Genomic DNA, 25,540 nt, shown 5'->3' with positions numbered 1-25,540 from the left:
TCAGTTGAAATGTCGGCTTATGCTAAATCACTTCCTTTTACTTCTTCCACCTTTAGATATCTTTCCATTTTGATGTTCCTAGCCCATAGCACAGTCCTGGTACACAGTTGGCAGTTAATAAGTAATTGCTCCATCAGTGGATGAACAAAAGCATGGGAATATGGGGAAAGGGAATTGAGGTTTCAATAGAGAGAAGATGGCGATATGGGAGTGAGATGCAAAATGGGTCCAGCAGCCAGTAGAGGGGAGAAGGTGTTGCTGCCCTGTTTATTGAAGAGATTTTATAAGAGAAAGCCAGGGAGAGATGGCTTTAGAAATTTAGTCAAACGTTTTGAATTGCTCTTCAGTGTAACAATGTCCCTCACCGCTCTGGGCTTTGTTCTACGCAAGATGCACAAATAAACTGGAAGCCTAATCCAAGGTACTTGTGGTGACTCTTAGCAGCTGTTATATTGGGAGATCCTATATTAACAGTTGCATTAAAGTTGCTTTCTTGTAGACTTGGCGGGATATGGATATTCGAATCACTGATGCGGCTAATGAAGCGAAGGACAATGTCAAATATTTATACACACTTGAAAAATGCTGTGACCCCTTGTACGGCAGTGATCCTGTGAGTTAAGGATTTCTATTTCTTTTTAGTGATGACCCTTTTTGCACTAGTTGGATTGAATGTTGAGTTTTGGTTCACAGCTAATGCAGTATATTGGAAATGTCTTTAGAAATCTCTTTTTATTCTAGGAAAATTAAATATATATATACATATATATTGAAGAGAGAGGAGAGGGAGGAGAGAGATGTATATAAGATATTATATTTTAAAACATTCATTGCATATTCCTTTTCCCATTAAATACTGCAATTTTCATTCTGAACTATATCCCCCAAACTGCGGGAAAAGTCATCAGTCATCAGTTGGTGTCTTTTGATGTTTTTGCTTGGGAAGTGCCTGCTTTTCTAGTTTACAAAATTTACTGGTAACACAACCTCTTTGTAATTAAAAGTAAGTTTAATATTTCTTGCATTGAAATAAAATTTGATTCACCTTATATGACTAAAATAATAAAAATAAAATTATCCTTAAACATATTATGCTCATGTAAATCATTAGATAATGTTCTTAAAGTTTCAATAAAAGTCTCTTAGACAAACTTTATTCTAATGGAATTATAATGATTAGACCGTTATCATTGAATTTTGCTGAATTTGATCATTTTTTTCCTGAAAACTTTTGTGGTATCTTCCAGATATCCATGATTGATGCCATTCCTACACTTATAAATGCAATTAAAATGATCTATAGCATCTCTCAATATTACAACACCTCTGAAAAGGTAACATCTCTGTTTGTAAAGGTAAGTTCATAGCATAGGGTCCATGGTCACTTTTTTCCCATATGGATATGTTGCAGGGTAATTAGCATTACTTTTTTTTTTTTTTTTTAGCTTTATTTCTACAAAAATCCCAGTCCCTTTCCTCCGTATCGCCTCTCCCTTGGTATTCTCTGATCTGCTTTCTATCTCTGTGGATTTGCTATTTCTAGTTATACCTTATAAGGGGTATTATACAATTTTTGTTCTTATGTGTCTTGCTTATTTCACTGAGCATGTTTTTTAGGTTCCTCCATACTGTTTTTTGAGTTCTCATAACTTCATTTTTTATACCAAATAATATTCCATTGTGTATATACCACATTTTGTTTATCCATTCATTTGTTGAAGGACATTTGTGTTGTTTCCAGCTCTTGGCTATTGTGGATAATGCTGCTATAACATTGGTGTGCAAATGTCTGTTTGACTCTTTGCTTTCAGCTCTTTGTGTGGGCTGCTTTTTGACCTCCTTGTTAGCTTCCAGGAAAGTAGGATCACACTAACCCCTAAACATTGGTGTACAAGTATCTGCTTATGATCCTGTTTTCACTGTTTTTGTATATATACCTAGAAGTGCAATTGCCAGGTCAAATGGTAATTCTATGTTTGAAGTTTTGAGAAACCGATATATTGCTTCATCATTTTACATTCCCACCAACAAGGCACTAGAGTTCCAATTTTCACAATCCTCTCCAACACTTGTTATTTTCTCTTCCTTTAAATGTGAAGTGGTTTCTCATTGTGGTTTTAATTTGCAGTTCCCTAATGGGTAATGATGTTGAGCATCTTTTCATGTATTTGTTGGTCATTTGTGTATATTCTTTTGAGAAATGTCTATTCCAGTTTTTCCCATTTTTAAATTGCTGTTGAATTATAGAAGCTCTTTATATATTCTGGGTATATGGTTTCAAACATTTGGTTTGAAATCATTTTCTCCCATTCTGTAGGTTGTCTTTACTTTCTTGATAATTTCCTTTGATGAACAAACATTTTTACTTTTGATGAAATCAAATTTATCTATTGTTTCTTTTGTTGCTTAAACTTTTTGTATCATATCTAAGAATCCATTGCCGAATCCCAGGTCGTAAAGATTTGCACCTATGCTATCTTCTCAGATTTTATAATTTTAGCTCTTGTATTTAGGTCCTTCATCTAATTTAAGTTGATTTTTGTATATGGTGTGAGATAGGGGTCTAACTTCATTTCTCTGCCTGTGGATATCAATTTTCCCCAGCACCTTTTGTTAAAGAAGCTATTCTTTTCTCATTGCGTGTACTTAGATCCTTGTCAAAAATCAATCTGCCATAGATATGTTGGTCTATTTCTGGACTTTTAATTCTGTTCCACTGATCTATTTGTCTATCATTATGGCATACCACACTGTTTTGATTACTGTTTTTTTAACAGAATTTGAAATTGGGCAGTGTGAATCCTCCAACCCTGTTCTTTTTCAAGATTGTTTTGGCTATTCAGGGCTCCTTGCAGTTCCATTTACATTTGAGGATTGGCTTTTCCATTACTGCAAAAAAAAAAAAAAAAAAAAAAAAAAAAAAGGCTGCTGCGATTTTAATAGAGATTGCATTAAATTTGTATTTTGCTTTGGGTGATATTGCCATATTAACAATGTTAATTCTTTCTATTTATGAACATGGGATGTCTTACATTTATTTAAGTCTTCTTTAATTTCTTTCAGTAGTGTTTTGTAGTTTTCATTGTGTAAGTTTTTTTTGTAGCCTTAGTTAAATTTATTCCTAGATATTTTACTCTTTTAGATGCTATTGTAAATGGAGTTGTTTTCATAATTTCCTCTTTGGATTATACATTGTCAGTGGATAGGAGCACAATTTGTGTGTGTGTGTGTGTGTGTGTGTGTGTGTGTGTGTGTGTGTTTTGATCTTGTACCCTGCAACTTTGCTAAATTCATTTGTTAGCACTAACAGTTTTTTTGTGTGGCATTCTTTGGATTTTCTATATATAAGATCATATAATCTGCAAATAAAGATATTTTTACTTCTTTCTTTCCAATTTGGTTACCTTTTATTTATTTTTCTTGCTTAATTGGTCTGGCAAGAACTACTAGTACAGTATGGAATAGCAGTAGTGAAAGCAGGCATCCTTGCCTCATTCCTGATCTTAGGGGGAAAACTCTCAGTCTTTTACCATTGAGTTTGATCTCAGCTTTGGGTTTTTCAGAAATGGCCTTTATCATTTTGAGAAAGCTTCCTTCTATTCCTAATTTTCTGTGCTTTATCAAGAAAGGGTTCTGGATTTTGTCAATTGCCTTTTCTGCATCTGTTGAGACAGTCATATGTTTTTTTTCCTTCTTTCTATTTATATAGCGCATTGCATTGAATTTTGTATGTCAAGCCATTCCTAGTTTGAATCACATTTGCTCATAGTGTATATTCTTTATAATATGAGCATAGTCTTTATAATATGCCATTGGATTTGGTTTACTAGCATTTTGTTAAGGATTTTCACCTCTATATTTATAAGGAAAATTGGTTTGTAATTTTCTTTTCTTGTGATGCCTTTACCCATCCTTGGCATGAGAGTAATGTTGGCTTCATAGAATAAATTAGGAAGTATTCTCTCCTCTTGAATTCTTTAGAGGAGTTTGAGAATGAATAGTATTAATTCTTCTTTAAATGTTTGGTAGAATTCAACAATGAAGCTATCTGACACTGGCGTTTTCTTTGGTAGAATGTTTTTGGCTATTGATTCAATCTCTGTACTTGTTAAGTTTGTTGATGTTTTCTACTTCTTCCTGAGTCAATTTGGATAATTGATGTATTTCTAGGAATTTTTTCAGTTCTTCTAGATTATCTAGTTTGTTGGCATAGAATTGTTCATAACATTCTTTTATATTCCTTTTTTTCCTTCAAGGTCAGTAGAGATATCACAATTTCCCTTTTTCATTTTAGTTATTTGCATCTTTTCTCTTTTTTCTTTGTCAGTGTAGCTAAAGATTTGTCAATTTTGTTGATGTTTTTCAAAGGACAAAGTTTTTGTTCTATTTATTCTCTAATTGTTTTTCTATTCTCTATTTCATCTTCTCCAGTTTTATCATTTAATTCCTTTCTTCTGCTAACTTTGGGTTTATTTTGCTCTTGTTGTTATAGTTCCTCAAGATGTAAAGTTAGGTTATTTATAAGAGATCATTCTCCTTTTTAGTATAGGCATTTATAGCTATAACCTTCCTTCTGAGCCCTGCCTTCACTGCATCCCCTAAATTTTGGTATACAGTGTTTTTGTTTTAATTTGTCTCTAAGTATTTTCTTACTTCCTTTGTAAGTTCTTCTTTAATCCACTGGTTGTTCAAGAATATGCTATATAATTTCCACATCTTTTAAGTTTACCAGTTCCCTTCTATTATTGCACAAAACAAAACAAAACAAAACAAAAACAAAGAGAAAGGTTACATGTACTGCAGAGCTTGTGTGAGGCCAGAAGATGCTACTTTTGAGAGAAACCGAGTCCAGCATCTGTTTTGGGCCCTCAGGGATTTGCCAGAGTAAATAACAGAAGAAAGAGAAAGAAGAAACCCAACCAATGAAAAAGTGCACTGGGTCTTTAAGTCCTGGTAGAGGCTGGCGTGAAATCAGAAGCTATTGCTGCTGAGAGGGCTGGAACCAAGATCAGAGTCTATGCTGCGCCATCAGGGTCTGCCGGACCAGGATAGGCCCATGCACAGAAGGAAAAAACAAAACACACACACACACACACACACACTAGTTCTTTACCTCCAGGTGGCTGCTGGTGGGAGGTTGGAAGTGCTGCACCCAGAGCGCCAAATCTGAGGCTAGATTCCACGCTGGTCCCTCGTGGATCCTCCAGACTGACCTCAACTCTCAACACCACCTTTTAGAAGAGGAGGTTCCCTTTGCCAGCCCAGACTCCAGCGGCTGCTCTCAGAATCCGGGCCTCGTTTGTGCAGCTGCAGCTATAGCTGCAGTCGTTTCTGCAGCCCCTGACCCAGGACTGGGCACTGGGGGCTAGTCACTAGTTGCTTTCACTTACAAAAGCTGAACTCGCTGCAGCCTCTAGCTTCCTCTGGCACTCCTATAGTTGCTCTAAATGTCCATTCTGATTCCAGGGTTACCACCTTGTTAATTCTAGTCCCTTTTTCCAGCTCTTTCATGGTTCTAGTGGAGGGAGCGATTTGTAAAACTTCCTCCTCTGCCATTTTGCCTCTGTGCTTTTTGGTCCTTGGTCACATATTTCTTTGCCAATAGTCAATTTTTTTGAAAATTGAAAAATTGCAACATTAGCACAATCTAGTGTCCATGTATTTTACAACTTAAAAAATCTTAGTCTATCAGTAGAGATAGAGTTAAGGTTAGGTGAGAGGGTGATTCTAACAATTCATAAAGCATTATTTCCTGAAGTAATTATTTTAATATGTAATTTGGCAATGTATAAAAAATGAAAAAATGTTTTTGTTATTTTTCCCTATATTATTTAGTGTGTTACTTATTCCAAATGGCCAAATTTTAATTAAGAAAAGCTATATTTAACAGGCTGTTTCCTGTTTCATATTTTATATGCCACAGTTGCAAATTTATTTGATACCACAGTTGTTTACTTGGTGTTATTAGGATAGTAATCATGGTAATAAAAGCCACCAGCAATGTTCCAGTAATCTATAAAGCAATTATAGTGATTCTGCCAAAAAACATAAGGATGTTTAAACCTTGTGTCCTAACTCATGTTTATGGTAAACACTGTTGCGGTTCCCATTGTGAACAGTCTCTAAGAGTAAATGACTTTTTCATTACTTAGGCAAAAATTTAAAATGTTACATTAAATTAGAGGAATTTTTGACTCATCAGGTCTTGTAGTCTGTTTTCTACTGAAGTGGGAAACAATTCTTCCTGGGACACTTAGCCTTGAGAGCCTTGAGAGCCTTGGAGCCCACTTCTGCTCAAGCGTAGGTAGTTCAGCTAGAAAGGAGGGAAATCCATGAGGTCCTTTCCCTACTTCTTCACGTTATAAAACTGTATTTAGGGTCATGGGGAAGATCCCCTGGATAGAAGAGCCTCAAAAGTCAATTTGCTTTATTACTCTAGTTTCATGCATATTATTTGGAAAGCTTGTTTTCGAATAAAATTGTGAAACCACCATTACTTAAAAAAAAAACCTGTTATTATAGAAATTTTGAAATGATTACAGAAGAAGACAGAAATGTATAGTGAACCCCCATGCATCACCCACATTCGACAATTACCAACACATGGCCAATCTTGTTTCACTGATACCCCCAACCCTCCCTTTGCAAGCACCAGACATTATGTCATTATGTGCTTGATCATAATTCTGATGGAAAAAAATATACCTGAGGTTCAAATTCACAGATAGTGGACTCTAAGAGTAAGGGACCCTCTAGTCTAATTTATAATCTATGCCTATTTCATATGTTTAACTGCATTTGTTGGAAAATTGCAGGTTACAAATCAGATGATATCTGCATGTAAAGCCTATATTACCAACAATGGAACCGCCTCCATATGGAACCAGCCACAGGATGTTGTTGTGGAAAAATTATCGTCTGTGATTAAACTTAAGCAGGTAATGGTCTGCTTAGTAATATATTTAAGTATTATTTTGTTGTTTTAATGTAATTTTATAGATGCTATCTGGAAACGTTTAACATTTAATTTATCTAGCATAATTGTTGTTTGCTAAAAAGAACAGCAATTCTTTACTTTTCAGAAAATTGAGTGTTAATAAATCTTCCCGGAAAATTTATTCACTTTCTCTACCCACTCTGAGGAACTACTGTGTGCCTAGCACTATGTCAGTGGCTGGACGTACTAAGATGGCTGAGATATATTTTTTTCTTAAGCATCTTATAGATGAATGGGGAGATAGACATAAGAGATCAATTACAGCTCAATAGTGTGAGGCTATTATTGACATAGTGGGATCCAGGTGGAAAGACCTTTGAGTTGCCTTATGAATAATTAAGAATTTTCTAGAATGAAGGGTGGGGAAGGATGACATTTCAGGCTGATGGATGAGGAAATGCAAAGGCAAGGGACTGTGAAAGGGCTTTAAACACATGCTCTTGACTTAAAAGAGAAGGTTGATACATTTGTTATGTGCCCTTTCTTATATTTTGGTTTTTGGTTTTAAGGAATACCAGCACTGCTTTCACAAGACAAAACAAAAGCTTAAACAAACTCCAAATGAGAAACAGTTTGAATTTAGTGAGATGTATATTTTTGGAAAATTTGAAACATTCCACCGACGTCTTGCCAAGATAATAGACATCTTTACAGCCTTTGCTACGTATTCAGTCCTACAAGATTCTAAAATTGAAGGGCTTGAAAACATGGTGGCTAAGTATCAGGTATTGTATTTTAAAATCAGTTTTACTACCCTTATCCATAATTCAACTTTAATGTCTTATGTAAATGTTTGTATTTTTGAATGCTTAAAATCAAAAGAAGAGAGAAATGAACAGTCTATAAGGTAAAATATAATCAAATGGCCCCTTAATGATCAAGAAATATTAAGCTTTAATATTGCTGAATTTGCTATCTTTGGTTACTTGTGCAGTGTTAAAGATAATTCACATTCTTTATCCACATTCTGGTTTAATAAATTAATATCTGGTTTAATATCTGGTTTAATATTAATCCACATTCTGGTTTAATATACCAGATATATATCAAAAGCAGCTTTGAGTAATTATAGCCTTTTGTTTGTGCTGAATTACTACATTAAGATCTTGTACTATGCAACAGTAACTTTGCTCTTCAGTAATTTTATGTTTTATATGTTCACTTACCAAAATGCGAACTTTCGGGATGCAGCAAAATTTCTTTTATTTTACCAGTGGCTCAAAACAAACACTTCATAAATTATTTTTGTAGTAATTTGCAAATAACTCTTCTTTTATCTTACAGTTGTTTAAGCCTGTGATCTTTCCTCTCCCAACTATGAATTCTCCAATAAATTTAAGAGATGCCAAAAAAAAATATCCAAAGAAATTAGATTTATTTAACAATTTTGTAATTGTGCTTATATGTTCTTTACAGATGTTTGGCTGTTAGAATGGCTTCCTAACTGTCTAAAATCAATCACTGTTAGGAAAAAGAAATTTCGTTAATTGCACAAGAAAAATGTTTAAATATAACTTATTTCACTTATTCAAGTAAGAAATATTAAATGAAGCTTATAAAATATGTTAGGCACTAGCTGACCCTGAGTTCTGAGCATCTGATTATCTCTGCAGTTAAGCATTTTATTTGGGCATTTTTTTTTTTTTAAAAGGTCAGATTTTATTTTAGCTCTAAAATTCCTGATTATTTTGATTGCCAACTGCTTTAATGGTAAGGCTATTTCTGTGACTGATCTTAATTTTTAAACAGAGCTAGAAATATTTGAAGATTTTAAAAAGTAATTTACATTTACAAATGTGTTTTTCATTCTCATGTCGATGCAGACAATTTTTTTTTCTTGTTTGGGGACAGTGACACTAAAACTTAAAAACATAATTTTTGTACTTGATTTTGAAAAGGATCTGTTTTAGTTTCCTGGGCTGCTGACAGCAAATACCATGAATTGGGTTGGGTTGGACAATGGGAATTTATTAGCTTACAGTCTGAGGCCGAGAAAATGTCCAAATCAAGCCATCATCAAGGCGATGCTTTCTTCCTGGAGACTGGCTGCTGGTGATCCTTAGCTCCTCTGGCATATGGCAAGGCACATGGTGGCATTTGTTGGTCTCTTTCTTCTTTTCTGGGTTCTGTTTCAGCTACTTGCTTCCATGACTTTCTGTCTCTCTCTGTCTTCATTCCATATGTAAAGGACTCCAGTAAGAGAATTAAGACCCATCCTGAATGAGGGGGGTCACCCCTTACTGAACTAGCTTCCTCAAAAGTCAAAAGGTCCAACTTACAATGGGGCCACACCCACGGGAATGGATTAACTTTAAGAACATCTCTTTCTGTGCTACATACAACTTCAAAGCATCATAGGATCATATAATTTACTGCCACAAATTTATTTTTATACTCAAACATTTTAGGCCAACATAAAGAATCTTTTTCATTTCCTGAGTAAACACCAGGTTTTTGGAGAGAAAGAGAAAAGACCTTTCTTAAACAACAATAAAATTTTAGGTGTACAATGTACAATCTGCAAGGTCGACAATCTGTACTTTGAAAATGAGAGTTCTTTGTAGACAAGAGAGGGGATGTGTCCATTTCACTTTCAGTTTGGACTCTCAGAATTCCTACATCTGTTTTATTTCAATTCATTTTTTATTTCTCTCTTTTTAGGAGAAAATAACTTTGGAGCACACTTTAAAGTTTATTTTTGAATGAGAAGTTGAACAATACACCTAAATGCACATAAAGATTGTTCTAACATAATAGAATTACTGGGAAGAGAAATGACTTTGAAAATATTTAAAGAGAAATACTGGTTACCGTGGATGGAACAGAAGGTAGTGAGCTAAAATGGAGCAGGCACATCAAAGCATAAAGGAATTTTCGAGTGTTAGTGCCAATGTTAAAAGCTCAAAATGAAGTCCATGGAAATGAAATCCAGGCTCCTCAAACGGCTGCCCAGGGGCCTCCATTCCTGGCCCTGCCCTCCTCACTCCCCAGTCTTCTCTCCTGCTCCTCGTCCCCCATTTGGCATGCTCCAGACACGGAGTAGCTCAACTCAGTACAGCTATGGCTAACAGAGACATTTTTTTCTGGAAGGTTCTGCCTCTGGATTCACATGGTTTCTCTCTGCCTTGGTCTCCAAATCTCAGTTTAATGACCCTCTCAATAAAGTTTTCCCTGAATCTGTTTCATCCCAATCACTCCGTCACATTACCCATTTTTATGAGTCTGAAATTATTGTCTTCATTTATTTGTGACTTATTTATATACTACCCCCCTTCCTCCCAAGTTCGTAAGTTCCTTGTCTGTTGTTTTGTTCACTCCTGGTATCCTCGGTTTACCAGCACAAGTACGCATGCAATAAATATTTGCCAAGTCACTGAGTAGGTAGATGAAGTTTGCTTAGTTGTTTCAAAGGTCATGATTAATTACTTCATTTATTTCACTTGATACTCTTAAGTGATCACTAAATCCAGTCAGAGCAGGATTTCCTAAGGTCCCAAATCTTTTTGTTAAAATGTAGTAATGCAGTTTTTCCATACTTTTTTTTTTTTTTTTACACATTTTATGCAACACCATGGATAGTATTACATACGTACAATCTCTAAGTAGAAGAACTGATTTTTGGTTAGACAGCATGAAAGAGTAGGTTGTTTTCACTAGTAAATTTGATTCAAGAAGCTATTCAGTTTATATACTTTTCTCTATTGAAAGATTTGAATTGATATTTAAATGGAAGTGACTTTGAAGAAGAGATGTGGGAAGAGGCCCAATATTCTTCATAAAAATTATGTGCTTTTTCAACAATGTGGGCACCTCAGTTTGAGAATGGCTTAGTACCTGGTTAAGAGTGATCACAGAGCTTTATAGCTCATTATTCGGAGCAAACAAAACTTATGACGGTGGTATTTTGAAGGAGATGAATTGCCTAATTTGTACTTTCATAACCTCAGACTGCAGCTTTGCATGGTAGTAGGAGGCAATTAATTCTAGATTTTCTTTAAGTGGTAGACTGTGGTTTGACATTTTATTTAAGACATTTGAGGCTTAGAAGATAGTATTTCATCTGTGGATATTAGAACATAACTATTTTCTTCCTAAGTTCTTTGTGTTCTCTTTAAGTCTTATTCATTTTCTGTGACGATTTAAACTTTTCAATAAAAAAATACTTTTATGAAAAACTATGTGGACTTCCTTTTTATTATACTTTTCAGATGTGATTAACAAGAAAATTTTAAAGAAAATGATAAAGTGAAAACCACATCTGAAATGTTTTTTATTTTATGATTTTCTCTCAAAATACATAAAACCTCACAAAAATGCTTTCCTAATGATTTTTTGAATGCAGTAGGACAACATTTTACTGACTTACAATGAGTACTAAGCAATGTGAAACTCAAAGGAATATGGTTCCTTTTAATTGATTTTTCTGGGACTGATTGTATAGGTTCTACATGAAAGGATTTTATGTAATCAAGGCAAGAATTCTGAAATATTGTCTTGTTTCTTTCATGATATTTCAGGGCATTGTTGCAACCATAAAGAAAAAGGAATATAATTTCTTAGACCAGCGGAAAATGGATTTTGACCAGGATTATGAAGACTTTTGCAAGCAGACTAATGACCTTCATGTAGGTTATATAACAACATTCCTGTTGACAGTGGCATGTTTATTTTTTTTCCTTTCTGTTTATTGCTGCTAATCATTATGCATTCAGAAGGAGAGGCACCTTCTTCCAGTGGTGATATATCAACTTCTGCCTACTTTTGAGATTTCAGATGAATAACTGAGGCTTCTTTTTCGTGGATTAAAGTGTCATAAATTTCGCTTGGATAATGATATTCTTCTGCAAGTCTTCCATCTCAGTTCTTAGAAAGTTAACTTCCATCTTCTGTTGAAACATTATTGTGTTATTGGAATATTGACGTTTGTTTCCATTTGTTTGTTACTTGATAATGGTGATTATGACCAAAGGGGATTTAGGAAGAGATTAACAGTGTCTTGCAGAGTCCGTAGGCCACACATAACCAGACAGATTGGGCCAGACATCCATGATCCCGGTATGTGCATGGGGTTACTCTGCTCTCTCTGGAACCGGAACCAGGGATCTGCCCCAGGACCAGGGATCTGCCCCGGGACCAGGATCTATCCAGGGACCGCCAGGCTGGGTCCAGGCTGTGCTGGTGGAGCAGTGGGGGAGGGGCCAGTCAGAGCACCAAGAGATCCTTCCTACTGCTCTAAGTGGACTTTTTCTTGATTTGATGGTTGCCCTGTTACTGCAATCCTTGAACTATTTTCCGGAGGTTTGAGAAAGTTGTCTATGCCAGTTCTTGCTGGTTGTTCAAAGATTCTGTGGGGGCTGGAGCCCTGAAGTTCTCACTCTGCCATCTTGATTCCATCCAAGAATGGAATGCTGTGTCTTGTGCATTTTCTTGAGCTTAACTTCTTCAGGGGTTATTATTATTATTATTATTATTATTATTATTATTATTATTACTATTTCTGGAGGAATCCTCTGGCCCTGAGCTGTGGAACTGTTTCTATACAGTGGCTTTGCAGTTACTTCTGCTGAGTGCCTTGGGGCTCTACCAACCCAGATAAACCTTTATGTTAACTTCTTGGTTTAGACCTTCTCCTATGTGCAGTATGAACTTGGATCCCTAATCTACCTGTGGCACTGGCATTGAATTTCAATTGCTGTGGGGTCAGGGTCAGCAAGGTGTGGCCCAAGGGCCAAATCTGGCTCTGTCTGTTTGCTTATGTACTGTCTATGGCATCTTAAGCCCCATGGTGGTAGAGTTGAGTAGTTACGCAAGAGACCTGGGTTCCCCAACGCCGAAAAGATTTACTTTCTGTTCCTTTACAGAAAATGTATGGGAACCCTGGTCTAAGATGACTCCTTTTCCCATTCATAGCTTTGGACAGATGGCAAGTCTTCTTTCAGCTTTCCCCAACTTGTGGCAGAATCATCTCATCCCTTGCAAGGGCTGGGCAGCGTGCCAAGGACCCACAGCTCCTCTACCTACATTGGTGATAAAGCCCTGGTGCTGAGCCCGGGGTCTGTATCTGCCCCCAGTGTCTGTGGAGCTGGTCATGGAGCCAACTCCCTCTTCTGCTCCTCCTTTGCAAGTCTCTATTGGTTTCTGACCATAAGCATTTATCTTTCTTTTGAGCTCAGGTGCATAGTAAACTTTCTGTTATATTCTGTCCTATGTTATATGTGTTTGTAGAGAATGGGGAGTTCTTTTATCTTGTTGCTAATGCTAATCCATTGCCCATAATCAGTTTTGATTCTCTTTTAGAATGAGTTGCAGAAGTTCATGGATGTTACCTTTGAAAACATTCAAAACACAAACCAAGCTCTAAGTATGTTAAAGAAATTTGAAAGGTAAAATTGTGAAATAATTTTCTGAATTTTATTTTCTAAAACTGAAGTAATGTGAGCACAGTTTAGCTTACATTATTATGATTATTTCATATTCTAATAGAAAGAAAAACCTGCTGTTGACAATCTGGGTCCTAAGGTCACAGTTCTTAAGTTCGTCACTGTTTTTAACTTCAGTTTTTAAGTTTATTTCTGCAAGTAGAGAATATTCTGAGCTTTGATGTGCCTTGTGACTGCCTGTAATAATATTTTCTAGTGTTTAATTTCAAAAAATTCTTCCCAAGTTCATAATTTTGCCTAGATTTGAAGGATCCTTACTATTTTGATTCACTTAATATACTTCTAAGATATCTCATTTTCTTTCAGAAATGGCATATGTTTTAAAATAAAACCTAATAAAAGAGATTGCTAGATATCTTTCCATTAATTATAGTCTTTAATTATTTTTTTATAATCAGATTGAATATACCTAATCTTGGTATTGATGACAAATACCGGCTTATTCTTGAGAGCTATGGGGCGGACATTGACATGATTTCAAAGCTGTATACCAAGCAGAAATACGATCCTCCTCTGGCTCGAGACCAGCCTCCCATCGCTGGGAAGATTCTGTGGGCCCGTCAGCTCTTCCACAGAATTCAGCAACCCATGCAGCTTTTCCAGCAGCATCCGGCTGTGCTGCGGGCAGCAGAAGCCAAGCCTGTGATTCGCAGTTACAACAGGATGGCCAAGGTTCTCCTGGAGTTTGAGGTTCTCTACCACAGAGCGTGGGTTCAGCAGGTGAGACTCCAAGTTCATGCTTTTCAAGGAGATGCCCATTGTTGATTCGACAGGGAAGCCCCCTCTAGCATCTGATAGTGTTATTCCCATGGAAATTTGGGGCTGCTGGTGTTTTATAAGGCAGATTTGGTTGAATGCAGGTATCCAGTCAAAGTCTATAATATGTCCACAAAGAAAGACAACTGTTAATTAAAAAAAAAACCCATAAACCAGACAATAGAAACTCAATTTTATTTATTTTACAACCTCCAGTTTTCCAAACTGAGAAGATCCTGTTAATTTTTGTTTCTTTGTTTCTTTTGTTTCTTCTGTTTCTTCATTTCCCCCTTCCTTCCTTCTTTCTTTCCTCCCCCCTTTTTCTCACTCTTTTTCCTTCCTTCCTTCCTTCCTTCCTTCCTTCCTTCCTTCCTTTCTTCCTTCCTTCCTTCTGTTTATTTCTCTCTGTTTCTTTGTTCTTCTTTCCCTCCCTCCCTCCCTTCTTCCTTCTCTCCTTCCTTCCTTCTTTCCTTCCTTACCAGTAAGATCTTGAATGTGTCAGTGAACACCAGTATGTCTTTTAAACAAAATCTTAAATTTTCTTTGGCTATGTATATTAGTGGTTAATAAAATTGTATTATATTTCATATTCTCCCAACACTTGCATATCTTTGTGGATTGGCAGGAGGTATGTTGGCAGATAAAATGCAGTTTCTCAAGGCCTCTAACTTGATATCTCAGTTTCCACATTCAACTTTTGTTCTCTGGGTCAATAACAGTGATGTTCTCCCTAGTTGTATTCATTGCTTTTCTAGATAACTTATAACTGAGATTAATAATTTTGATGAAACTTTTATTAGGAACAATAACTGAGTTGGCATAAAAGTATCAAGGAGCTAAATGGCTTTGGAAAAGTCACCACTACTACAGTGTCCACTTACCTGTCGGATGTGACAGAATCATGACAAAACATTTTATTGACTTGACCGTGTAATATCAGTACCATGAACTTGAAGGCCCTTGTCTGGAAGTGAACTTAAAGAGAAAAATGTGTGATTCCACTGGCTTTAAATTCTGACATTCGACTCCATGGAAGAGCACTTAAAAATTCTCCTTCCCAGAAATGGCTGAGCTGGATACCCCATATATGTATTGAACTTTCCAATAGGAATAATGCTGATTTCTTCCCACAGATTGAAGACATTCACATAGGACTTGAGGCTTCTTTATTGGTGAAGGCTCCAGGCACAGGAGAATTATTTGTGAATTTTGATCCTCAGATATTAACTTTATTTAGAGAAACAGAGTGCATGTCACAGATGGGTTTGGAAGTCTCACCATTTGCAGCTGCCCTCTTCCAGAAACGGGATATATACAAAAAGAACTTCAGTAACATGAAGGTATAGTATGTTTCTTTTTTCACCTCTTCCTGACTGGCTTCAGAATGCATTTTAAAAATCTTTTTATTTGGGAATATTTCATATTTACAGAAAAATTGCAAAAATAGTACAAAGAATTCCCAAATGCTGCTACCTGATTCCCCAAGTGTTAACATTTTACAACATTTGCTTTATCCTTTCTCTCACTTTATATTATAATTTTTTAAAACTTTCTGAGAATAAGTTGCAGACACGATGTCACTTTATCCCTAAATACTTCAGTGTATGTATCCCAAAATGAGAACATTCTCTTACATAACCACAATACAGTTTTGATATCAGGAAACTAACTTTGATTAAGTACCATTATTTAATCTTCAAGTCTTTTTGAAATCTTGCCAATTGACCACCTAGTGTCCTTTATAGCACAAGAAAAGAACAACGTATTTTAGGTACAGTACTTTTAGAGCATGGAAAATGCGAGTGCCCATGTTGATTTAGTATTTCTCCTTTAATGTTTTCTTTACACAACTCATTCATAGATTCCCCCATTATTTATGGAGCTCCTGCTGTGGTCCAAGCCTTACTCTAGGTGAGTGGGATCAGCAGTAAACAAGACTGAGAAGGCCCCTGTTCTCATGATATTCACATTCTAGGGATAAGGAGTCAAAAATTAAAAGATAAGAGAAGTAAGTAAATTCCATCTTTTGATAAGAATTGTGAAGAAAGCAAGACTGAATAACATAAAAGAGATACTTTAGACTGAGTGGACAGACCTCTCTATAGGGGGACTGAGATTGAAGGCTACGAAGGACCCAGCCAGCTGAACATCTACAGGTGCCATTCCAGGCAGGAGAAATTGTAGTTTCTTACAAAGGTTTTAACTGGGACTACCTGTGGGGTGGCATGTTCAAGGAACAGAAAGTGGTCAGGATGCCTGGAGTGGAGGGACTGAGGGGGGGAGTGCCATGGAATGAGGTGGGAGGTTGGCAGGGACCAGGCCGCGTGGGTCTCCGAGGCCATGGTCAGTCTGGGTCTTATTTTGGGAAAACTGAGAACCATTGAAGGATGTTGAGCAGGAGGAAAGGCATGATCTGTTTTATAATAAAAATCATTCTTGCTGCTGGCTAGAGAATGGATTTTAAGGGGAGAAGAGTATCAGTGAGAAGACAGTTTGCAGCTATTGTGCTGGTTCAGGGCTGAGATGACGATAGCTTGAATAAGATGGCACTATACTATTATGAGTTAGAGAGTTATGCCAAGAAGTAGGTTAAGAGAGAACTCAAGGATAATTCCTGTGTTTTTAGTGTGATAACTCAATGGATTGAAGTAGTGCTGCAATGTATTGCTGTGGAGGTTGTATCCTGCTTAACCTGTGTAATAATTTGCAGTGGCCTTGAATGGAAATTCCATTTATGGAGATAGCAAAGACTGGAAGGAGTTTATTTTGGGGGGAGAGGGAGGAGCAGGAGGGAGTCAATAGTTCCCATCTTAAGTGTAAGATGATTTTAGACATCCAAACGGAGACGTCATCCATGCAGTTGGATATGTAAGTTTGGATTTCAATGGAACAGTCAGAACTGGAGGCTAACTTTTGGGAGAAATTGGAATATAGTTACTATTTAAAGTCATTGGCCTGTGTTATGGATTGAATAATGTCCCCCACAAAAACACGTTTAAGTTCTATCCCCTGGTCCTATAAACGTGAACTCATTTCTAAATAGGATCTTCAAAGATCCTGTTAAGATGAGACCAAACTGAATTAGGAAAAGTTTTAATCCAGTATGACTGGACTCTTTTAAGCATATGAAATTGGGCGCAGTAACAGGAGAAATAGGAGATGGAAGGAGACAGATGGGCAGGTGGCGGAGGTAGAGATTGAGCTATGGATCGCTGGCAAGCCACCACCACAACCTTACAGACTTTACAGAAAGCCTGCCTCTCCCCAACACCTTGATTTTGATTTCTAGTCTTTAAAACTGTTACACAATAAATTCATGTTGTTTAAGCTGACTAGTCTGTGGTACCTTGTTATAGCAGCCCTGGCAAACTAAGACAGTCTGAAAGAGATCCAACACTAACACTGCTGCTAGAAAAGTAAGAATATGAAAAAAAAACCAAGGACTGGTTTTTGAGGTAAGAGAAAACCAGAAGTCAAGAAAGCTGTTGGATATTGAATCATGTTCCCTACAAAAGTCATGTTTAATTCCTAACCCTGAGTCCTATGGGTGTGAACCCCTTTGTAGATAGTAAGTTGGAGTGTGTTATTAGTTAAGGTAAGTCAGGGTGTGGATGTGAACCCATTTTTAAAGATGTTGTTAGTTAAGATGAGGCCAAACTGAATGAGGGTGGGCCTTCATCCTATAAGGCTGGAGTCCTTATAAGCAAAGGAAATTGGACAGAGTAGGAGGAGAAAGATGAGGAAGGAAATGGCCATGTCATGGAGGCCGAGTTTGAGTTATGAATTGCCAGCACACCACCTCCAGAATGCTACAGACTTCAGAGGAAGTAGGCCCTGCTGACACCTTGATTTTGGACAGCTAGCCTCTAAAACTATGAGCCAACAAATTCCTGTTGTTTAAGCCAATAAGCCTGAGGCATTTATCATAGCAGCCTGGCAAGCCAAGACAGAAGCCAAGAGTAAGAAGTGCATTTTGGGAGAGGAACTGGTCACCAGTGACAAACGCTGCTCAGAGGCTGAGCTTCAGAGAAGCTGCCATGATATTTGACAATACAGAAATTGTTAAAATTTTTTAGTGGTTGACATCATATGATAATGCTGATAAGGCCACTGGTTTGCATAGTGCTTAACATTTTGAACCATTTTTATGTTCATTATCTCATTTGATTTTCTCCGCAACCATTTTAGGTAAGTGGGACAGAACACTATTATTTTATTTTATGTGACAAACTGGGGCTCAGAGAAGTCAAGTGAATTAGCCAAGGTCCCATAGTTACTAACTATGGTGTGTCAGAGTAGACTACTGTTTTCCTACTGCATCTTGTTATATTAAAAAATTAATATTGGCAATAGCCAGACATTCCTAAAATACTGACTCATGGAATACTGTTCAGCATGTTGGGATTCTATTTTAGATTTTCCTTGCATGTTAGGAAAGTTGCTTAATCAATCTAAATATTTATAAAGAAAATAATACTTTCATTAAGAAAATAATATTTAGAAGCCCATAAAATTACTAGTGATAATTTTGTCCAACAGAGTTGTTTCTCTAGTTATCTGTTGCATGTAACAGACAAATCCAAAATGCAGCGACTTAAAACAACAATGATTTCATTACAGCTCATGATTTTATAGAAAGAGAATCTGAGTGGGGCTTGGCAAAGTGGCTCTTCCGTTCCCTGTGGCACAGGCTAAGGATATTTAGTGGCATCCAGGCGACAGATGTTCTGTGTGGAAGGTCTGGCCTCAATCTTATGTCTGGTTCTTTGGTGGGGTGCATGGAAACTGGGTACAGTTGAGGCGACAGACTGGAGCATCTACACATGACCTTTCCAGTATAGGCTGCAGGATAGCAGAGTTTCTTAAATTGCTATTCAGGGTTCCAGTAGTATGTGTTACAGCAAACAAGGAGGAAGCTGTGTGGCCTTTTATGTCTGAGCCTCAGAAGTCATGCTGTATCTCTTCTGTTGTCCTCTGCTGGGCTTTCTAAGCCCCCCTTCCCCCAGATTCAAGAGGAGGGTATATAAAGCCCACTTTTTGGTAGGCGGGAGGGTCAAAGAATGTTTTAAGATCTCCATAGTTTTAAATGAAAATTTGAGCAAGTAAATTATCATCTGGTTGGCATTGATTATATCTTTTTTTTTTTTAATTGAGATTGTTCAGATACCATATTACTATCCAAAGATCCAAAGTGTACAATCAGTTGCCCATGGCACTACCATACAGCTGTGCATCCATGAACACAATTATTTTTTTTTTTTCAATTTTTAGAACATTTTCATTACTCCAGAAAAGAAACAAAGACAATGAAAGAGGAAACTCACATCCTCCCATACCCCTAACCACGCCCCCCCTCATTATTGATTCATAGTTTTGGTATAGTACATTTGTTACTGATGATGAAAGAATGTTAAAATACTACTAACTGTAGTATATGGTTTGCAATAGGTATATATTTTTTCCCTATATGCCTCTCTATTATTAATCTCTAGTTATAGTGACATACATTTGTTCTAGTTCGTGAGAGAGATTTCTAATATTTGTATAGTTAATCATGGACATTGTCCACAAGATTCACTGTTTATACATTCCCATCTTTTAACCTCCAACTTTCCTTCTGGTGACATGCGTGACTCTGAGCTTCCCCTTTCCACCACCTTCACACACCTCTTAGCACTGTTAGTTATTCTCACAATGTGCTACCATCACCCCTGTCCATTTCCAAATATTTAAGTTCACCCTAGTTGAACATTCTGATTATAATAAGGAACCGCTCTCCATTCTTTAGCCTCATTCTATATCCTGGTAACTTATATTTCATGTCTATGTGTTTACATATTATAATTAGTTCATATCAGTGAGACCCTGCAATATTTGCCTTTATGTGTCTGTCTTATTTCACTCAATATAGTGCCCTCAGGGTTTCTTCATCAACCCATTTCTTTTAAGATGGTTTTGTTCAAACACTATACATTCTGTCCTAAGTAAACAATCATTGGTTCCACATATAGTCATGTATTTATGTATTGAGCACCATCACCACTCTCTATATAAGGACATTTCTTCCACAAAGATGTAGGAAGAGTCAAAGAAGGCAGAGAGGCAAAAGAAAAAGGCAAGAGAAAGAGAGAAAAGCAAACAAACAAACAAACAAAAAAACTTGATAGCTAGAAGGTGACAAAAGGAAAGACAGCATTAACCTAAAGTAGAATAAAGAGTCAGACAATATCACCAATGCCAGGAGTCCCATACCCTTCCCCTATTCCCCACCCCCCCCATATGCATTTAGCTTTGGTATATTGCTTTTGTTACATTAAAGGAAGCATAATACAATGTTTCTGTTAATTCTAGCCTCTAGTTTGCATTGATTATATTTTCCCCCCAATCCCACCCTATTTTTAACACCTTGCAATGCTGACATTCATTTGTTCTACCTCATGTAAAAACATATTTGTACCTTTTATTACAATCGTTGAGCACCCTAGGTTTCCCTGAGTTACACAGTCCCAGTCTTTATTGTTCGTCTTTTGTTCTGGTGTCCCACATGATCCCAGCCTTCCTCTTTCAACCATATTCACAGTCATCTTTGCTCAGTGTATTTACATTGCTGTGCTACTATCTCCCAAGGTGTTTTCCAAACCTCTCACTCCTGTCTTTTCCTCTCTGTCTCCAGTGCTTCCTTTAGGGTTTCCTGTAGAGCAGGTTTAACTCGGTCATTGTCTGTTTGTCAGAGAATATTTTAAGCTTTCCCTCATATCTGAAGGATAGTTTTGCTGGATATAGGATTCTTGGTTGGTGGTTTTTCTCTTTCAGTATCTTAAATATATCACCCCACTTCCTTCTTGCCTCTGGCTTCTGTTGAGAAATCCACACATAGTCTTATCAAGCTTCCTTTGTATGTGATAGATCGTTTCTCTCTTGCTGCTTTCAGGATTCTTTCTTTATCTCTGATGTTTGATAATCTGATTATTAAGTGTCTTGGCATAGGCCTATTCAGATCTATTCTGTTTGGGGTACACTGCGCTTCTTGGATCCGTAATTTTATGTCTTTCATAAGAGATGGGAAATTTTCATTGATTATTTCCTCTATTATTGCTTCTGCCCCTTTTCCCTTCTCTTATCCTTCTGGGACACCAATGACACGTAAATTCTTGCTTTTAGTTTTGTCTTTAAGTTCCCGGAGACGTTGCTCGATTTTTCCATTCTTTGCTCTATCTGTTCTTTTGTGTTTAGGCTTTCAGGTGCCTTGTTCTCCAGTTCCTGAGTGTTTTCTTCTGCCTCTTGAGGTCTGCTGTTGTATGTTTCCAGTGTGTCTTTCATCTCTTGTGTTGTGCCTTACATTTCCATAGATTCCGCCAGTTGGTTTTTTGAACTTGAAATTTCTACCTTATGTACATCCTGTGTTTTCATTATACAGTTCAACTCTTTCACTGTATCTTCCCTAAGCCTTTTGAATTGACTTATTATTAGTTGTTCCAATTCCTGCATCACAGCTGAAGTGCAAGTTTGTTCCCCTGATCAGGCCATAACCTCATTTTTCTTAGTGTAGGTTGTAGTTTTCTGTTGTCCAGGCATGGTTTCCTTGGTTACCCCAGTCAGGCCTCCCCAGACCAGAATGGGCTAAGGTCCCAGAAGGAAGAAATATTCAGTATCTGGTTTCCCTGAGGGTGTGTCTTAGAAAATTGGTGCACCCTGTGAGGCCTCGGGTCACTGTGCTTTTCCGCCCAGCAGGCGGTGCCTGTTAGCCTATAATTCTTGACTGGTGTAAGTTCTGAACAAAAGGCAGGTAGTAGAGCTGGGCCCCACCCCTTTCCTCTTAGAGAAGATAGATGCCCTAGGGGGAGGTCATTAGTATTTCAATGGTCTCTCTCTGCCTGTGCTATACCCTTGTCCGGGTCACAGAACTGGGAACTGAAAATGGCTGAGGCTTTCTCCACTGAGTCAAAAAAGAAACAGAGCTAGTCTGAGGCAACCCTCCAGCTCTCCAAGGTCAGTCATCACCCAAAGCCTCTGTCTACTTGTTGGGGATTCGTACCTTGTAGTGAGCAGTTCACACTCACTAATTAAAACCCCAGTTGGAGCTCAGCTCAGCTATGTTCCCTTGCTGGGAGAAAGCTGCTCTCTGGCACCACGAGGCTTTGCAGCTCGGGCTGTGGGGGAGGGGTCTCCCAATTTGGATCTGCAGTTTTTACTTACAGATTTTATGCTGTGGTCTCGGGCATTCCTCCCAATTCAGGTTGGTGTATGATGAGTAGATGGTCATGTTTGTCCCCCTGCAGTTATTCCGGATTATTTACTAGTTGTTTCTGGTTTTTTTTAGTTGTTCCAGGGGGACTACTTAGCTTCCACTCCTCTGTATGCCACCGTCTTAGATCTCCTAGTGGCGTTGATTATATCTTGATGGTTGAAAGAGTTAGAAGTTCCTGCCAAGCATGAGTAGCTGATAAGAGCAGATCTATTGGAATGTTTTAGGGACACTTAAGGTGTGGTAGAGTTAATGGCTGAATGTTTAACAGGTTTTTCAGACTTCTTCAGATATGCCAAAATAGCTGAGAGTTTCTTTTCTTTGTCTAGTCCCTGGAAAGCTGTTGGAACTAGAAAGAGATGAGCCAGCACAGGGTAATATTTATGAATGTAGATCCTGAAGCCAATTTGACCTGGAATCAAACTGTTGTCTTTGGGCAAATTATTTCACCCTTTGAAGCCTTGATTTCTCTTTGTAAAATGGATGAATAAGACATTGTGGGGTTACAGGATGAAAGGATGGAAGTAGAAAGCCTGTTTGTTGCTGATTGTGAGAACTGTTTCCCAGAGTAAGTGATAGGAATTGAAAAAAGGGGAGCAGTGGCTAAAAACTTCAGGAAATATGTAAACAGCTGCAAATAGAACCAACAGTTTAGACTTTCCCAAAGTAGCTTTCATGGAAATTGAGAGGGTATTACAGGAATTGTTGAAAAGTATTGTATGAAGAAAGGATCTTGTGGCCTATCTGGAAATGTTGAGTTTAACAAAATTCACAAACCTTTCAGAGATTCTTCCTTCTTTCCTGCAGTTTTCTTAGAGTCTTTAATATGAGTGTCTTGTCTAAGAAGGGGGATAATGTGTACACTGCTTTCAAAAATGGTCTATCCAGGGGCCATTTTTTAAGTAGAATCTTGGGGCTAGTCCTTCAGGAAAAGCACTTTGGGAAACATTGGTATAATGACAAGATAATACCAACACAGACATTAAAAAGAAGGGCTTAAAAACAGTTATATTTTAGAAAGGCATTAAACTTGTATTCTTATAATTAATGAATATTAGCATGGACATTACCTTGAATGGTAAACTGAAGTACTGTTAGGTTTATTTATAAATGATAACATTTGAACAAAATAATGACACAGTTGAACATTATACAACAAGTAAATTTCAAAGTAGGGTCAGAGTCCATGAGTTTCTGGTCAAAAATGCTTTCTGTTAATAACTAATTAATTGATTAAATATTGATTAATCAGTACTATGTGCCAGGTACTGTTTTAGGCCCAATGGACAAAGCACACAGAGTCTCTGTTCTTATAGAAAGTGTATTCTAGTTTGGTAAGACAGATAATAAACAATGAACATTATAAACAGGTAAATTGTAGTCTAAGAATATGCTTATTTGGACTGTATTTAAAATAATTGGATGTGAAAGAATTTGAATTTGGTGCTGGCAGGCTTTTGGGCTGATGGTTCCAGACTGTTTTGAAGAAGTAAACAATATAGGGGCCCAAACACAGAGGTCTTCTTTGGCTCATTTATGTAACAATTGAGTCTTGCCTCAAGACCCAGCTGTAATCCCAGCAATGGGATGAAGTAGAGCTCTGGTGACTCAGATTCTTTGGGTGGTAATATGGTCCATAGAAGGTGCCCAGGGGAGCAAGAAGCACATGGCGCTGGCATACGATGTTGAATGAATGAGTTTAGTGATGCACGGGATGTTAACTTGATATAGCATGGTTTAGGGGAGAGTTACTTGACTCAGAACTTTTCTCCCCTTTTAGGCTAGGTGGGGGTTGAGAAACTCTTATTCTTGGATTCTTTTCCCGTCATCCTCAATTGTATTTATTGGATTAGGAATTTGTGTTTAGTAGGAGGTTCTCTGTCTTGTTTTCATTCTGCCTTGTCCACTGTGTATGTCAGGCTGCTATTGAGCCCTGCAGTTTGACCTGAAATAAAAGAAGTCCTTTTGTGTTTGTATAAAAATATGAGATATTAGTAGATACTACAAGTGAGATACTAATTAATTATTTAACCTCCCTTTCATTGCAGATGATGCTGGCTGAATATCAGAGAGTAAAGTCAAAAATGCCTCCTACCGTTGAGCAACTGATGGTCCCTCATTTGGCTCGAGTAGATGAAGCTCTCCAACCTGGCTTGACCACCCTCAACTGGACATCACTGAACATTGAGAAATATTTAGAAAACTCTTTTGGCAAGATCAGTGAGTCTGTCTAAATGGTCATTGTTTCTTAATTTTAAAGGCTGTATTCTGAACATCTGTTGTATAATTTCTTATAAATATTGTGATATAAATAATGAAATGAGGAGTGTTATTCTTAAGCTGTTTCATAAGGAATTTTACCAAAATACCTAAATTCACTAGTTTACTGGAAACTGTAAATATTCACTATTTAATTTTCTTCCCAAAGATTAACCATATATTTTTATTCATTTTATTGTTGGACATTAGATTTTAAACGATGTTTGGAGTTACTCAGCTCTTTATACTCATAGATTAGTGTACTTTGAGACTCTTATTTGAAAGATGTGGAGGTTTGGACAGAGTAGAGTGCTGAACAATAGAATATACGAGAAAAGTTAAACAAATATTATTTTTCTTTGTTATGTACATAATACTCTTTAAAATATGTGTAAGGTGATATACTCCATAAAATGCAATTCTGTAGAATGTGTACACGTATGCTGCAAAGAGGGGGTCTGCGCCCAAATAAGTCTGGGAAATCCAGGTTACACAAGGTCAAGCAGGTTTCTTTTCTGGAGGACTTTTCAGAGCCTTTAATATGGCAATGTCCAGTAGGTCTCCAAAAGTGAGCTCTTTCACATGGTATTTCCCAGAATTCCTTGTCCACCTTCTAGGAGAGCATATCGACACCTTACAGTCTTCTCTGGTAGGCAGTGGAACAGAGTTTGGAACATGGTAATGGAGAGTTTTTTCAGGGAGACTTAGACATAGCTATTCTGCTCCTCCACCCAGCATCTTCCACCTTCTTGTCACCATGGCCCAATTCTCCTACTCTTTATTGCCTAGATTAAGTCCACTCCCAAGAAGCCCACTCTGACTACCCTTCTTCTGACATAACTT

At 37.3% G+C, this 25,540-nt stretch overlaps 1 protein-coding gene across 1 annotated transcript in view; it reads left to right on the top strand.

Moving 5' to 3' along the window:
* The window catches only part of DNAH5 (dynein axonemal heavy chain 5), a 249,075-nt gene that overhangs the window by 28,824 nt on the left and 194,711 nt on the right, over positions 1–25,540 (top strand). Inside the window, exons 8-16 of the mRNA XM_037799237.1 lie at positions 500–613; positions 1,248–1,355; positions 6,816–6,938; positions 7,507–7,722; positions 11,515–11,622; positions 13,295–13,380; positions 13,836–14,157; positions 15,327–15,533; positions 24,487–24,658. Of these exons, the coding sequence (XP_037655165.1) occupies positions 500–613; positions 1,248–1,355; positions 6,816–6,938; positions 7,507–7,722; positions 11,515–11,622; positions 13,295–13,380; positions 13,836–14,157; positions 15,327–15,533; positions 24,487–24,658 (1,456 nt within the window). The remainder of the gene's footprint in view (positions 1–499; positions 614–1,247; positions 1,356–6,815; positions 6,939–7,506; positions 7,723–11,514; positions 11,623–13,294; positions 13,381–13,835; positions 14,158–15,326; positions 15,534–24,486; positions 24,659–25,540) is intronic.

The sequence above is a fragment of the Choloepus didactylus genome, chromosome 11 (genome assembly GCF_015220235.1).
Source record: "Choloepus didactylus isolate mChoDid1 chromosome 11, mChoDid1.pri, whole genome shotgun sequence".
Taxonomy (NCBI): Eukaryota; Metazoa; Chordata; class Mammalia; order Pilosa; family Megalonychidae; genus Choloepus; species Choloepus didactylus.
The sequence above is the reverse complement of the archived record's forward strand: the minus strand, read 5'-3'. Positions and strand labels throughout refer to the sequence as shown.